At 42.5% G+C, this 18030-nt stretch overlaps 1 protein-coding gene across 1 annotated transcript in view; it reads left to right on the forward strand.

The window, feature by feature from the left end:
- Positions 1–10501, forward strand: part of MYBPC2 (myosin binding protein C2) — a 93859-nt gene extending 83358 nt beyond the window's left edge. Inside the window, exons 27-29 of the mRNA XM_056541695.1 lie at positions 2589–2725; positions 7167–7353; positions 10476–10501. Of these exons, the coding sequence (XP_056397670.1) occupies positions 2589–2725; positions 7167–7353; positions 10476–10486 (335 nt within the window). The 3' untranslated portion in view covers positions 10487–10501. The remainder of the gene's footprint in view (positions 1–2588; positions 2726–7166; positions 7354–10475) is intronic.
- The last annotated feature ends 7529 nt before the right edge of the window (positions 10502–18030 follow it).

Below are 18030 nucleotides of genomic sequence, written 5' to 3' on the forward strand. Positions count from 1 at the left end.
TAGTACTCCTCTGTGCTCTCTCCTGTCTGATAGCACTCCTCTGTGCTCTCTCTCCTGTCTGATTGTACTCCTCTGTGCTCTCTCCTGTCTGATGGCACTCCTCTGTGCTCTCTCCTGTCTGATAGCACTCCTCTGTGCTCTCTCCTGTCTGATAGCACTCCTCTGTGCTCTCTCCTGTCTGATAGGACTCCTCTGTGCTCTCTCCTGTCTGATAGCACTTATCTGTGCTTTCTCCTGTCTGATAGTACTCCTCTGTGCTCTCTTCTGTCTGATAGCACTCCTCTGAGCTCTCTCTTGTATGATAGTACTTCTCTGTTCTCTGTCCTGTTTGATAGTACTCCTCTGTGCTCTCTCCTGTCTGATAGCACTCCTCTGAGCTCTCTCCTGTCTGATAGCTCTCCTCTGTGCTCTTTTCTGTCTGATAGTACTCCTCTGTGCTCTCTCCGGTCTGATAGGACTCCTCTGTGCTCTCTCCTGTCTGATAGTACTCCTCTGTGCTCTCTCTAGTCTGATAGTACTCATCTATCCTCTCTCCTGTTTGATAGTACTCCTCTGTGCTCTCTCCTGTCTGATAGTACTTGTTTGTGCTCTCTCCTGTCTGACAGCACTCCTCTGTGTTCTCTCCTGTCTGATAGTACTCCTCTATGCTCTCTCTCCTGTCTGATAGTACTTCTCTTTGCTCTCTCCTGTCTAATAGCACTCCCCTGTTCTCTCTCCTGTCTGATAGAACTCCTCTGTGCTCTCTCCTGTCTGATAGTACTCCTCTGTGCTCTCTTCTGTCTGATAGGACTCCTCTGTGCTCTCTCCTGTCTTTTAGGACTCCTCTATGCTCTCTCCTGTCTGATAGAAGAGAGCACAGAGGAGTGCTATCAGACAGAAGAAAGCACAGAGGAGTTCTATCAGACAGGAGAGAGCACAGAGGAGTCATTTCAGACAGAAGAGAGCCCAGAGGAGTCCTACCAGACAGGATAGCACAGAGGAGTACTATCAGACAGAAGAGAGAACACAGAGGAGTGCTATTAGACAAGAGAGAGCACAGAGGAGTGCTATCAGACAGGAGAGAACACCGAGGAGTCCTATCATACAGGAGAGAACACAGAGGAGTCCTATCAGACAGGAGAGAACATAGAGGAGTCCTATCAGACAGGAGAGAACATAGAGGAGTCCTATCAGACAGGAGAGAACACAGAGGAGCTAGCCCACCCTCACTTACTGGATTTTGTCTATGCCTGTGCTTCAGCTTGGACCAAGCCTTGATTTTATAAGACATGATTTCCGTAAAAAGGAAATAAAATTTTCTTATGAAGTATATAAGAAAGGTTAATGTTTTGCCAAGATGTACAACATATAAAAAGTTTTTGTATCTGACAGTGCTCATTTAATTTTGGCACCGGGCAATGTTGAGGTTTGAGTAAAATTGTGGGACTATACATTGAAATTACATATAATTATGAGATGGGACCTTATGTGAAATGTACGTTGTTTAAATATGTTGTCTGTGTATATTGCCGTGAGCAACAAATAGAAGTGTAGTGTATTTCTACTGATCAAAGAATGATTGAAATCTTTGATATTTTATTATTAAATTACACATTGTAATTATGGGGTATTGAGTGCATAGTGATGGGAAAAATATTTTATTAAGACTTTTTGAATGCATTGTATAGGAAACCCTTAAAGGGGGTACTCCGTCCCTAGCATCTTATCCCCTATCAAAAGATAGGAGATAAGATGTCATATTGCGGGGGTTCTGCCGCTGGGGACCCCCGGGATCTCTGCTGCAGCACCCTGCTATCATTACTTCACAGAGCAAACTCGCTCCGTGCATAATGATGGGCAATTCAGGGGCCAGAGCATGATGACATCACGGCTCTGCCCACTCATGATGTCAGGGCCCGCCCCTCAATACAAGTCTATGGGAGGGGGCATGGTGGCCATCACGTCCCCTTCCATAGGCTTGCATTAAGGGGGCGGAGCCATGAAGTCATGATGCTCTGGCCCCTGTATTGCCCATCATTACGCACAGAGCGAGTTTGCTCTGTGCAGTAATGATAGCGGGGTGCTGCAGCAGAGATCCCGGGGATCCCCAGCAGCAGGACCCCAGCAGCAGAACCCCTTTAATGGACATCTGCAGTGTTATATCCTCAGGATAGGGGATAAGTGTATGATCTCCCAAATGGGTCCACAACAATAGTGCTCAATTAGAGCGCTAATTCGCGTAGCGTCAACCTAGAGAGGTAGATGGTTACGCCCCCCTTCCCACCCCCTCCCCATACAGTTCTATGGGAGAGGCAGTAAGGCACGAACGCTGCCTCCCCACCTCTCCCATAGAACTACATAGGGGAGGCGTGTCAGCCACCTCCTGCATGGGAGAGCCGCAGGGGGGGGGGGGTTCCAGCGTTCGGACCCCCCCGTGATCAAACACTTATCCCCTATCATGCGGGTGGGGGATATGTTGTTTTCAGCTGCAGATGGCCTTTAAACAGATGGAAAATCCTTATATTACTAAGGGTCTATATACACATGTGCAAAGGATCTTTGAGATTGGACCATAGTGTCTACTTTATTACATTTTTATGTCTTTACAGGTATAGTCTACAAGCCAAACGACTACAAAGAACGAGATGTCAGCAGTCCTCCTAAGTTCCTAACCCCACTCATAGACCGCACTGTAGTTGCTGGTTACAGCACAGCCTTGAATTGCGCAGTAAGGGGCCATCCAAAGGTATGCAGATATTTATTACAATGAAAAACTAAGAGATAGATAGATATATAGGTAGATTAAAAAAAAGGTAGATGATAGATAGATAGAGAGATAGATAGATAGATATTGCGTTTAGTAATCCTTACAAGAAAAAAAAACAGTTTCAACTGCATGCCAATTATATGTCTGGCTACTACACCAGCTCATACTAGGCACAGCTCATAAATGTTATATTAGGTGTGAGTCAGTGGGAGGGTTTAGTTTAAGATTTTCTCCTAAAACATGGAAAAAGTCTTGGTCTTCTGGAGGAAGACATAATCCACAAGATTAGGATTTTTTACTGTAAGGAATACACAGCCCAAAACTGAAAGGTATATTTACCCACCGCCTAGTGTGCACGCACAGGTGAATAGCACTATAGACACACATGTTCACTGACCAGATGTGTCTCTATTACACAGAACTGCACAATACAAACAGATAATAAAGGATCTACTATTGCTTTCCAGAAACACTGCCACCCTTGTCAATGGCTGTGACCGGCATTGCAACTCAACCCTATTTTCTTTATGTAAAATATGGTAATGCTGGGAAAACCCTGATCAAATTGCTCTGTGGATATATATATATATATATATATATATATATATATATATATATATATACTATATATATATATATATATATATATATATATATATATATATATACTGTAGAAGGAAAAGCAGCAACACCGTGAACAATATAAACAGCATTCGGGTGCTTTAGGTACACGGTCCCGGTTAGAGGGCCAGATAAAGTATAGAGATGAAGCCGGGTTGTGAAGGAATAAAGCTACTCCTTCAACTCATCTGTGAGGGCTATGGTCGTCTTGTGAATGGCCTTGGGCAGACATAAAGAATCCACACAAGTTTGGCAGTGGTTTTAGAAAGCACTGAGTGTATATATATATATATATATATATATATATATATATATATACTTATATATGATATATATAATTATATATATAATATTCTTTATGTCTGCCGAAGGCCATTCACATCTTGGTGTCAGTATACATCAAGACACCAGCAAAGGTTCTTTTGGTGTACCCCAGTTGGTCTCTTTAAAGGAGTACTGCAGCCATAGACAACTTATAGGAAATAAGGGTCTGATCATGGGGTTTCCGACCGCTGGGACCCTCCACGATCTCCTGTACGGGGACCCGGCTCTGCGCGGATGATGTTCGTGTTGTCGACCATACTAAGAGGTCGACAGACACGCTCCCTCCATTCAGCTCCATGGGAGAGGCAGGGATGCATGAGCACTGCATCTCGGCCTCTCCCATAGAGATACATGTAGGATGTATGTCGGCCACGGCGTCATGCTGCGACCGACACACCTCCTGCACAGAGAGAACCGAGACAGAGCCGGATAGGGGATAAGTGTTGTATTAGGGTGCGTTCACACGCTAGTAGAGGATTTTCCGCTGCGGGAAATCCGCTGCGAGTTACGCTACCATTCATTTGAATGGGTCCGCAGACAGTCTGCAAATCTGACACTATTGCGGACTGTCTGTGGACTCATTTAAATCAATGGTAGTGTAACTCGCAGCGGATTTCCCACAGTGGAAAATCCACTGCTAGTTACTAGCGTGTGAACACACCCTTAGGCTGCAGTACATTTTAATGGACAGAATATAGTCAAGAATGCTTTTGTGCCATAGTATACATCAGCTTACCTTTTTGCCAGTATCCCACTGATACCAGAAACATAGACCAAGAACAAGAAGTGAATGGGCCATAAAAAATATCCGATCATTTTGTACAAATAGCTCTTCTGCAAACATATTTGTTTCCATGGTTACAGACTACAAACAAAACCTCTGGCTCCAGAAAGTTAAACAGAAAGTTAAACAGATTTGTAAACTACTTCTATTAAAAAGTCTTAATCCTTCCAATAATTATCAGCTGCTGAAGTTGAGTTGTTCTTTTCTGTCTGGCAACAGTGCTCTCTGCAGACACCTCTGCTTGTCTCGGGAACTGCACAGAGTAGAAGAAGTTTGCTATGGAGATTTGTTTCTAATCAGGACAGTTCCAGAGACAGGTGTCATCAGAGAGCACTTAGAAAAGAACAACTCAACTTCAGAAGCTCATAAGTACTGAAAGGATTAAGATTTTCTAACAGAAGTAGTTTACAAATCTGTGCAACTTTCTGAGCCAGTTGATGTATATAGAAAAAAAAGTTTTTTCCTTGATAACCCCTTTTAGGCTTTTTTTTAGAGACACTCCACACTGCTGATTCTCTGCCTAGAGATATTCTGGGCAGATATCCTGTCTCTGTAGGTGCCGCTGAAATTATCAGTGGTAAGACGTACGCCATCTCCATAGATAACAATGCAGTCCGGCAGAATTCTGCCCAAAGAACAAACACATTTATTTTTTTGGTGGACGTCCTTTCCTCCAGTAGAAATCTGGTGGGGTGCACAGAGATGCAGAATCCTATTGAAACAACAGAATTCTGCAGCAGGATTCTGCCGGCAGTGTGGACGGGCTAGTGCCGGTCACTGTGATTGGTGCTCATTTTCAGAGCTTTCATGCAACTGACTAATCTCGTTGCTGGACCACATGAACAATCGCTGGATTATATGTGTGTGTGGTCCTTTAAAGTTATCATTATCAGACTCACATCCCCTACTTACTCAGGGCAATGTGTGGCTGATAACAATGATTTTATTGACCTCACAGCATATCCCATCAGCTGACAACCAAATGTTTGCTTGGTTGCAGGCTCATCGTTGGCCATTTTACAAGAGCCAATTGAAAACAAGTTTTTACATCCTGCAGTGTTTACAGTCTATAAGTGAGTGCAGGAGCTGTGTTCGCTTCATAGACTGTGGGTGATCTCTGCTATTAGCAGCCATGCACTCACAGTCAAAGAATGATATCTGCAATCCCACAATGTCCACCATTACCCTTTAAGTGCTGTGATCAATTACATTTAAGATCCTAACAGTCAGTCACCCTGCCCAATCAGCACATCTGCAACATATATAAGCGGGGGGTCCGAAAGGTTCCCCTGGCAGCCGGAGGTCTTCTTAACTGCTCCTGCTAAGGCCGACTCTATCAGTAGATCACCGATAACAATAATGTTGAGTAAAGTCCAAAATGTTAGATTTTTAGTCAAATAAAATCCCAGAAAATGTAAATAAAAAGTAATCACACAGTAACAAAAATGGTACATATCTAAATTACAAATCATGGCGCAGAAAATGAGCCCTCATACTGAAAAATAAAAAAAACTTTTAGGGGTCAGAATATGTAAATAGGGGTATTGTTTTAATCATAGTGACACACAGAATAAAGATAACAAGTCAGTTTTACAGTAAAGTGCACTGCATGAAAATAAGGGGCAAAATTGTGTTTTTTCAAATCATTGCAAATTGTCATTGCAAAAAATAATTAGTCCCACAAAAAAAATAAAAATAAAAAGCAAGAGTTATGTCTCTTATATGGCGAGGAGGTGAAAACGAAGATGCAAGAATGAAAACTAGCGGTGTCCTTAAGGGGTTAAACTGAAGTTTATTGGCATGAAAATTTAGGTGCAAGCCTCATAATAAATGTGTCATGTTCTGGACAGTCCTGACTGCGGAGACCCAATTTACCTTACTAACCCCCTTAATTACCCCTCCCCCTCCCCTTACTTACTGAATTAAATAACAGACATCACAACCATATAACTTTTTTGTGTGGGTGAAGTTTGGCCACAGCTTTTATTTATAAATAACCATATAAATATCCATAAATATAATATAAAACAAGGCACCAATGGCTTCTTGTCACTCTGGGAGGTACTGTCCCACCCGCCGGTGTCCAGGTCTACCCCAGGATGACCCACTTATCTTCTTCTTTTCCGCCAGCTGTCACATACAAACATAAAAATGGGGAGGGAGGGACAAATCTCCGTGTCAAGGGCAGATTGAGGAAAGGGAGGGGGCCTCCAGGATATATAAACCAGGGGGAGGGCACAATAAGCCCAGGAAATACAGTACCCCCCTGATAGGACAAGCAACTTCTAGGAGATACCAAGTTAGTTACTAGGCAGAAAACAGGTAGGGGTTGGGGGACCAGCCCATACAGCAGGGGTTTATTAACTCTTGACCTGCTCAACAGTCAGGGGACAAGCTATTTAGGCACAGCTTGTCCCACCAGTAGACAAAAAATGTAATCTATGCCTGTACCATTTTTATGCTTTAATATTGGAACAAGGTTGTTGATAAGCCCCCCCCCACCACCACTTCACCATTATTTCAGATACATTACAAGTTCCCCTCCCAAACCCATTGTTTTATATTACATTATAAAGGTTTGTGTATTATTTACAATATTGTCTTATGAAAAAGTGTATGAGTTCCTCCCCTGGAGGTTCTCACCACTGGTAGTGTTGTTATACAAGTACTTATTTAACTCTCATTCTACAGCCTAAGGTGATATGGATGAAAAATAAAATGGAGATCAGAGATGACCCCAAATTCATCATGAAGCACAATCAGGGGGTCCTCACTCTTAATATTCGCAAGCCCAGCCTCTTTGATGGTGGAACCTACTCATGCAAAGCAGTAAATGAGCTGGGAGAAGCTGTAGTGGACTGCAAACTGGAAGTCAGAGGTGGGGACGTGTTCTGTGAATATACGGAAGCAATTTATTTCATATTTGCAGATATGTTTTATGTGAATGTAATAAATTGTTCCCTGTTATCAGCCCTTTCAGGCAGTAGAGTGGACCTTTCATGGAACTGCTGACAAACATGTCGGTAGCATAGTTACATAGTACGGTTAAGAAAAGACATATGTCCATTGAGTTCAACCAAGGATTTGAAGGGAAGGGGTTGGTTGGATGAAGGGGATGGGATGTGAAGGGGGAAGGAGAATTTATATGAATTTTCTTTTTTGGGTTTTGTGGTCTTGTAAGTATCTGCCACATATGCTGCAGATTCCATATTTACAATCATCAACTTTAGAAGACAAGAGGTAGAGACTTATGCATTTAAGAAGATGGAATCATGGCTCTAGAACATCCTGTTTATAAGAACTGCTTTCATACATTCTTCTGTTTTGATAACTGATGAAGAAAGATTTTCACAGCTTATAGTACAATGTAAGGCTACATAGATAAATCCCCCATAATTGTTGTGTCCTATTGTGGTGCTGGATGATCTCTGTACAGAACATACCATCAATCGTAAGAAACAACGCCATCTTGAGGCAATTGTTGGGAGCCACACCAAGATGTATCTGAAACACGACGCATTATTCATGTTGAGTATCTTGGGCTGAGATTATGTGGACATAAAGGTTTCTGTTTGAAGCTGGTTTTGTTCACTTATGCATCTCATACAATATCCTGTGACCCCCCCCCCCTCTATACGGCATAGATAAGGTTAGCATAAAACAAGTACTGTGACCTAAGAGACATGGGGAGAACAAAGCATCACCAGAAATCTCTTCTTTTTTTTTTTTCAACAATAGTAATTACAGTGGCCGACATTTATCATTGTCTTTAGACTGTTTTTTGTGTCTACAAAAGGCGCAAAAAAGGCGCAAGCAGGGTTTATTTGCGCCTTTTGATTTACACATTTCTGCTGATTTTGAGTTGCAATCCACTGATTTTGGATATACACACGATATGGAAGAGTTTTATGAACTGCGCCTTTTTGTGAAAAGGCGCAAAAAAGGCTCAAAGCCACTGAAAAGTCTCTAAAACTACACCAGCCCAGACTTAGCTTAGCTTTTTGGTGTATGTGAAGAGAGAAATTTCAGAAACTGTTCACCTGCACAAAATTTTTCAATTGCTCTGTAACCATTTAATAAATGTGGTGCTCCTACACATCACCAGCACACAAAAAAGGTGTAGAAAAATACGTCACTTACACCTACAATGATAAATGTGGGCCAGTAAACTTAAATTTAGCCATAAACAGCAGTTTTGGTAGAGTAGTTATCACAATATTCATGTGATGCCTAGACCCATTCCTGGTTTTGGCTATGTTAAAGGAGAAAAAAAATTATGACCCCCTTTCTGCAGGATAGGGGATAAGTGTCTGATCGCAAGTGGTCCAACCTCTGTGACCCCCCGCAATCTCCTGTACGGGGCCCCAGCTCGGCCTGGCTCTGCTACTGTGATGACGTGTCACACCCAACCTGGAAGCTGGTCGAAACACGCGCCCTCCATTTATCTATATGGGGGTGGCAGAGACGAATGCTGTGTCTCCACCTCTCCCATGGATATGAATGGAGGGGACATGTTTAGACCAGCTTCCGCGCTGGGTACGCACGCGCATTAGAAGAGCAGGGGCCCTGTATGGGAGATAGTGGGGGTCCCATCAGTTAAAATCCCCCCAAGCCTCCAACTCCCCCCTCCCAAGATCAGACACTTATCCCCTATCCTGAGGGAATACGTTTTTTCCGCTTCTTATCTACTTTAATACTATGGCTATGAAATATATCTCCTAAGGCTATGAAATTTTCCATCTGAGATTTCGTAGGTGGGCAGCGTCAATTGAATCAGTCCGCACTAGGACCGATCCCATAGACGCCAATGTATTCCACCAAAAGAATGAGCAAGATCATACTCTCGGCGGTGGAATTTCAGTGTCGGAAATTCCGTCATGCGCACCGTGTAGCAAAATCCCAACGCCCCAGAATTTTCTGGCAGAATTTTAAAAGTGGCAATTTTGCTTGGAAATTCTGTAGTATGAAGCTAGCCCAAGGGTAGCGTCACGCCCAGCGCATACGCAGCGTATTTGACGCTGCAAGAAATCTGCTGGGCAGCGGGAAATACGCTGTGTATGTGCTATGAGCAGACACACAGGGCTTTCCCCGCCGCAGCCCACCATCAAATACGCTAAACTCTGTGTGACCCTACCCTAAGGATACGTTCACGTGAGCGGATTTTCACAGCGTATTTCTCTGCGGATCCGCTGGTGAAGGCCCGCTCTATGCTGTCTTTATATGTGCCTGCTCGTAGCGGCTGTACGCCGCTAAGAGCAGACACACTGCGATGTGCAAGTCGCAGTACACTCGCACATCGCGGGAGCTTTCTGCCTAGCTCAGAGCAGGGAGAGTGGCCGCGATGTACGTGTACGCCGTGCACATCGCTGCAGAGTGTCTGCTCGTTGTGGCGTATTGCCGCTACGAGCAGGCACATGTAAAGACAGCATAGAGCGGGCCTTCACCAGCGGATCCGCAGCATAAAATACGCTGTAAATCCGCTCATGTGAACGTACCCTAAGGCTGTATGTACCTATTAGTTTTTTCTGTTCCATCATAGCACCAAAAAAAAAATAAGAAACAGGACTCGGACCATGATGGACCAGTCACATGACAGACACCAAATGTGCCCAATGGACCCTATTGGTATTTCATGAGATCCACTGGGTTCCCTCATGGTGTCCATCATTTTACTGGAAAAAATAATGATGCATGTAAAGAGCCGGCAATACAGATGTAAATAGAGCCTTAGACTTAAAACTATATTCATTGAAACCAGTGGTCTCCAAACGGTGGCCCTCCAGATGTTGCAAAACTACAACTCCCAGCATGCCCGGACAGCCGTTGGCTGTCCGGGCATGCTGGGAGTTGTAGTTTTGTAACATCTGGAGGGCCACCGTTTGGAGACCACTGCCCTAAACAAACAACAGTTTTCTCTTCTGGCCCAAAACCAGAAATAAATAACCTAAAAAAAAAAAAAAGTTTATGGCTGACAGCTGTTCACTATCTTATTTTTTGTAGTTCCCCAATAAAGATGTCTCCAGTTACTTGGATGAAAAAAAAAGGACAGTAAGTATCACGTGCAAACGTATTTAATGATCGCTTCTCAAAAGTAATGTATGATCTTGCGGTCAGCGTGGATTAACAAGCCTTGTAACTAACCCCACACCTCAAGTCAGCTGGCTATGAAACACACATGCGTCTTCAGACGTGCCAGAAGAAAGGCATGGCTCCGAAAATTATATATTGCAGAGTAGAAGCTGGGATTTTAAAGTGTGACGGCTCCATGTGTCTCCCATACAGTGATTTATGGACGTACTGTGTCGTACCTATGGCATAAGTCACTGCTTTTAGGTGGAAATCCAGCAACTTCTTCTTCTGGCATCAGACTTCTGACATAACCAGCACAAAGTACAGTGTGGCAATATAGATTTATGAAACCCCATTCTGACAAATTAAAGGAGATCTGTAGTGCAATATAACTTATCCCCTATCCGAAGGATAGGGGATAAGTTATAGATCGCGGGGGGTCCAAGCGTGGGGCACCCCGGGATCTCCTGGACGGGGCCGCAGCAGTATGCTGGAAAGGGGGCGTTCCGTCCCTGCATGACGCGGCGGCCGACACGCCCCCTCCATGTACCCCATAGGGATACATGGAGGGGGCGTGTCTGCCGCAGCTTTCTGCTGGGGACAAAACTTCACTTCCTGCAGACTACCGCAGCCCTGTCCAGGAGCCCCAGTGCTCGGACCCCCTGCGATCTATAACTTATCCCCTATACTTTGGATAGGGGATAAATTATTTTGCGCTTGAATACTCCTTTAAGGGTCTATTCACATGTACAGTATTCTGCGCAGATTTGATGCGCAGGATTTAAGCTGTGTTGAGTCATTCAGTTTACATGGAAATCTGCAGCAGAAAATCCTGCGCATCAAATCTGTGCAGAATACTGTATGTGTGAATAGACCATAAAGGGGTATCACATGAATTTTTTTTTTTTTAAATAAAATCATATTCACTGGCTCAAAAAAGTTAAGCAAAAAATTACTTATATTAAAAAATATGAATCCTTCCAGTACTTAACAGCTGCTTAAGTTGAGTTGTTCGTTTCTGTCTGACCACAGAGCTCTCTGCAGACACCTTTGTCTGTCTCAGGAACTGTCCAGAGCAGGAGAGGCTTGCTATGGGGATTTGCTGCTACTCTGGACAGTTCCTGAGACAGACAGGTGTCAGCAGAGGGCACTGTTGTCAGATAGAAAAGTACAACTCAACTTCAGCAGCTGATAAGTACTGGAAGGATTAAGATTTTTTTTATAGATGTAATTTACAAATCTGTTTAACTTTCTGGAGCCAGTTGATATGAAAAAAAATGTTTTTTCATGGAATATCCCTTTAGAAGGGTGGTCCAGTCCCACAAACTAAGGGCTAAGGCTGGAATCGAAAAGAAAAAGTGATACTCACCTGCCATAATCCAAGCCGTGTCCCACCTAACAGTGCCAAGTACAGCACTTCCTGCTTCTGTTTAGACACACAGGAAATGGTTGCTGAGTCAATCACTGGACAAGGTGGTTCACCGCTACTGCTAGTGACTTGCTGAGTGGATGCCTATTGCGTGTCCAAAATCAGGGAGGATGCATTGCTCATCTGGGACCAATCATCATTGGGAGAGATGTGGCAGAGAAGCAAGGCAGGGCAGCTTATCCTGAAAGTTCACCTGGAACAACAGGTATGTTGTAAGAGACAAATAAGCACCAACATTTGGACCTGGTACTGCTGGGAGCAAGCACCGAGCAGCATCAATCTCCTTCCCCCTCTGGCAGCTGACCTTATTACTTTCCCTGCAGAAGGAGCCATCTCAGCTATGCAGCAATGTCACTGCAGAGACTTCTCTCCTCTGACAAGCAGGAAAGAAAGCTCTTTTTAGATTACTACACAGAGACCTGGTTGGGGGAGAAAGACGAAGCATGTGTGTCCATCATGACTAAGATCACTAGGTGGACGTGCATATTGTTATACATTGTGAACACCGGGGGTGCTATACTATGTATCAACGGTCATAACTCTTCATTATATCAGTTTTTCAACAGTATATAAATTGAAAATGTTTGTTGATATGATCTATGTGATGAATATGATATTGAATGGTGGAACAACCCCTTGAAATTTTCTACAATGTACAGTATCCTCTAGAGTCCAGAAGTTATAATCTGTATACACAAGTTTTACTAACTCATTAATTTAGTGTCAGCAATTTGTTTCTATTGCTGTACTTACATGTGCAGTCAGTAATTTGGTCTGTGTTTATATTCCCATAACAGGGTTTGGATGAGTCTAATGCTGGCCTACTCCAACGAAACCGCAAAGAAAACAAAGAACAGCGCCTCTGACACCCTGCATGTTTTGTTATGTCACATTTGTTACTGGTTGTTTTATGTTTTTCTTATTTGCTTTATCCTGGAAAGTAATTGGACTGAATATGTAAAAAGACCTGAAAGATGTTATTAAAGAATGGCAATTTGATGCACATTGAGATATGGATCAGGGACTGAGAGGAGCAGATTAAGGGCCAGATTATATCATGGGTAAAAGGAGCCCATTGTCCAGGTACCTCCATGGGTTGCATGTTTACCCTACTATGGGTGGCCATCTGTCATTTTTATCTTATGGGCCGCTTTATTCCCTATAGGTCACCTAAAATGTATGCCATAAATTTTTTATGCACTGTATAGCACTGTCACCTGAGCACTGTATGAAATTGTTTTGTATTTACCTTATGGTAATGTTAGCAATGTATAACTTAGGTTCCATCAGTATTATGGCGCTATTATTTTTCATTTCCACCTTAAAAAACATGGGAGTGGAGCATCCACCAATGTTATACAAAGGGGTTTCCTCAAACCCATATCCGGCCTTGATCTGTCTCATGGGACATCATAATGTCTTTTTCTGCATCAGTAAAAGTATTGTTATTTATTTACTTACTTGATTATATTATTTAAAAATTGTCAAGATTCTATATTTTCCAATTTGCCCATAAAAATTCAGTTAAATATATTTAAATTTACACATATAGTTTTAATTCACATTTACTTTAAAGAAAAGTTTTCACTTTAAATAAAATGGCCATAAACTATATACAGCTTTTCATGACTGAAAAAATAATTTGGTAAACAAGATATTGCAGTTTGTTTGTTTTTTACAGTGTCTGGCCTAACTTGTAATTTATAGATTTAAACTGATAGTTTAGGAGCCCGGTGAGTGGTCTCATTCAATGACTGACAGCCTTTCCTCTATGAGCATACATACACAGAAAACTGTCAATCACTGAGTAGGACCACCCCCTGGACTCCTAAGAAAAAGATTTAAATGAACAGTATGCAAGTTATACTGAAGCTGTTTATGCACTATATATACATATATATATGCTCAGCTTCCCCTGCTCCATAACATGATGCTGCAGAACTGACTACTTTTTTACCGTGACAGGTTATTTTGAATTTTTTTGTGGATCTAATAATAAAATTCATTTGGCGAATATCATACCTTATCAATAATTTCGAAAGTCGAATAAACAATTATGAATGTTCTGGTGTTATAAACCACTTCCAGATACCTAGGTTTAGAAAAGAAGATTGCGCTTGTAGAAACTCAACAATCACAACCCCTATTTCTTCCAATTGAGACAATTAGACATTTGCCCCATGCATAAAAAAAAAAATATGTGGACAAATACCATCAAGGCAGAGGGAAAAAGGACACTTTAGACAAAAGGTAACCTATGGCCAGGGACAGAGATATTACGGAGCAGGCAGTTGAGCTGCATAGAAGCCAGGGGAGGGGCACAATGAGTTGTCCCTGGTGGTGGGGGTGACTGACCACCTCATACTGCTGCGTAGAAGAATGGAAGACACTCAGCATTCCATTGTATGCTGCACATTCTACATGTTTTTCTACTCTCTCCCAGAGCTTTCTCTTGCAGTTGTCGGGTCAAAGAGGAGGGGGCAGAGGATGCATGGCAGCCTGCAGAGGTCATGACCCCAAAGCTTCTCTATAGTGCTGCCTGTGCTGTGCATCCAGTGCCCTCTCCTCTCAGCTTCATTCCTATCTCTACTCCCGACCCCTACACAATCCCAGGATGGAGGGAGAAGATCCACTACAGAGGTCAGTGTATTGTATGACTGTGTAAGTGCATATGTTTGTGTATAAATGTGTGTGAGTGTGGCAAACAAGGGCACTTTATAGAATGGGTCAATATGGGGGTAGTAGTCCCTGTTGTGAGTGTCAAGTGGCTAAGAGGTTTCGACCCAAAGTCCTTCTGTGTCCTCACACGCACCTTTTTCAAATGAAGCTTTTTCCCTTACACAAAGCCCAGGAAAAAGACCTCTGATAGCCAGGGATTCAGTGAACTGTACTTAAAGGTGTCATTCAGGATTAGGAAAACAGAGCTGCTTTCTTTCAGAAACAGCCCCACACCTGTCCACAGATTGTGTGTGGTAGTACAACCTTTCTCTATTCACTTCAATGGAACTGAGCAGCAATACCGAAATAGATGTAGACTTAAATAGGTGACTCTCTGCACTGCACTAGCTTGGTGTGCTAATTTCTTGCGCTAACTGGACAAGGGTTCTCACTGAGAGTGGTCCATGATTACACTGTAGAACTTCACTCCACTTAATTTTCTGGGCAACTGCAACAAAACACTCTGAAAGGCATATCTAGGAGACGTTCCCCCATCTTAATAGGTTAGGCACAACTGATTACTAGTGTTGCTCGCAAATATTCGCAATACAAATTTTATTCGCGAATTCGCGAATATTCGCGAATATAGCACTATATATTCGTAATTACGAATATTGTTTTTTTGTTTGTTTTTTTCACAGTACACATAACAGTGATCATCCCTCTCTGCTTCCAGCTTGTGTGGTGTAAAGAAGGCTCTAATACTACTGTGTGAGACTAGCGTGCGAAATTTCGCAAATGCGAAAATTTGCATATGCTAATTTTCGCATATGCGAAGTTTTGTTTGCATAGATTTTCATATATGCAGATTTTCGCATATGCAAATTTTCGCATACGCGAATATTTTCATATGCGAAAATAAAGCGCGAATATTTGCGAATATATCATGAATATTCGTCCATATATTCGCAAATATTCGTGAATTCGAATATGGCCTATGCCGCTCAACACTACTGGTTACATGACCTGAGGCAAAACTAAACCATTATTTTTGAGCTAAAGACCTTGTATAACTTCCTTATGCTGCTTCCCCTTTTTTAGGCAACTTTTTTGAACAGTTAATTTAATCCTTGCAGTGGGCCCGTAGGCAGGCAAACTGGCAGGATTTGCTTGTAGACAGGGCTGGTGGACTTTTGTGGCCTATTGTATCAGGAAAGCCTGACTTTAGCTTTACCTAAGCTCACTATTGCAACCTCATGTAGTGTGACAGGAGCTGCAGAGCTTCATGTGCTTCTATAACTCTGGTCAAAGATAGACAAACTGGAACCACCTTTTCCTAGTCTACGGCGGTGGAGTAGAGACATCTCTATTGGCTAGGAGCTTTACAAGTGACTAGATTCTGTGAAGGGATACTGATCCCTTCACATTTTGCAAATGCAATGCAAGACATATTTCGCAAACCATAAACCCTTGCGCAAGCTTAAAGACTTGAAAATACAGTTATATTTGCCTTCAGCCCTCCATACAAAATTTTACGGTCCAGTAAACCTTATAGTGTTCAGCCAACCAAGTAGGTTCGGAATAGCAGCTGGTACTCGCACTGAGCCATCATGTAAGTCTATATGAAGGTGATGAGTGTGCGTGCATGTGTATATCTGTTTTGCCTATGAACACTTGTAACTGTAAGGAGTAGGAAGATATTGGGAAGGGTCACATGTGACATATATGTGGCAGAATTTTAGCACAGAAGTCCAGAAAGGTGCAGAAAATCTGCTACATATACAGTTGCAGCAGAGTGGATGTGTTGTGAAAAATCCCATCCGCATACAAAAACAAAAAAAACAAAAAAAGATCTGTGCAGACATTGACCTGCATTGTGAATTTCAAATATACTGTGAATTTACATATGAAGGGGGAGATGATATGGTAATAAACATTTTAGCATGGGACCTAGATCTGGAGAAATATTTAGAAATATAACATTATGGCTTGCTTAGATTATAGGACTGTTTGTGCCATTGTACTGTGCCAGGTCTTGGCTGTTGTTATGTTTTTGGCTGACAACTGTTGCATTTTGCTTCTTTTGTTGAATACTTTTGCAGTCCGCAGTGAACACCATGGGGATCGGTGAGGCTACTACATACTGCCAGCATTCACAGCATTGACAGACGGTTCATTGTCACAATCACTCACTAGAGCCTTGTTACTCATTGGATCTGTATGCTACGGAGCCATCAACATTTTGTCTGTCAATAAAAGTTCATACAGGAACAAGTGTTGGGTTGTTTATTCACGGAAGTCTAGAACACAACGGTTCTCTATGGATATAAGTCAATGTTACTGCAAGTGCAATGAAAGGGAAGGTAATAGTGAAAGCATTGTCTGGGAAACAATGGCAACACAGTGCTGAGAGCTTACGTGCACCCTGTGTACACAGCACACCTATAATAATTGGCTTAGACATAAGAAAGTTGTCTAAATATAATGCTCTCAGGAGACGACTTAAAGACACACTGTCAGCAACACATGGCTATGGAAAATGTCTCATAATCACTTAGCTTGGAGAATCAATCACACAAGGCAAAACTGATGTCCCAGAATTGCTATTTCTTGGGGAATACGAGTATTTACTAAGACAAGTCCAAAGGAATAGCACTATTTCCAATAAAATTGCCTTGTTTAAACTCACGGCAATTTTGAATCATTCAGGAAGGCGCCATCGGATAGTCTCTCACCTTTTGCTCTTTTATACTTTCTATACCGGACTGAGAAGTTACGGGAATCGGATACCGAGGCTGCCACCTGTCACCGAGTCTATATGCCATCTCAGGTGTTGTACTCTTAGTACAACACCACACGGTAAGGTGCAATTTATCCATACACCTTTCTTGTTCATCCCGCAGTATTACACCAGGAGCGCACCTCTTTTCTTTTTATAATTGTTCTAAGTCCAAAGGAATGACAGGTTCTCTTTAACCCCTACAAGATGCTGGGCTTATATGTTTACCCTGGCCGCCTGGTACTTAGTGCCTAGGACGTACATTTACACCCTGCAGCATGTACAATCTATGAAACAATCGCAGAAGCTGTGATCACTTCATAGATGATGAACCCTGGTTGTTATCAGTGATCATGCTGATGCCCACCATAAACCCTTTAGATGCCACGATCAATACTGATCCCAGCATTTAATGTAGTTGCGGGGCTTAGTTACAATCATCTGAACACTTGCAGTGCAATTGAGGGAATCCGATGAGTAAAAATGGTGTCCGGGTCCCCTCAACTGCTGCATGTAGCTCTTCCAGGATCCACTTATATGGTCTGCTTTCAGTCAGGCTGTATAAGTGGATTGCAGATTTAGCTGATAAGTGCTATGCCAATACATGCTAAGATATGCTC

This window comes from Hyla sarda, chromosome 10 (genome assembly GCF_029499605.1).
Source record: "Hyla sarda isolate aHylSar1 chromosome 10, aHylSar1.hap1, whole genome shotgun sequence".
Classification (NCBI taxonomy): domain Eukaryota; kingdom Metazoa; phylum Chordata; class Amphibia; order Anura; family Hylidae; genus Hyla; species Hyla sarda.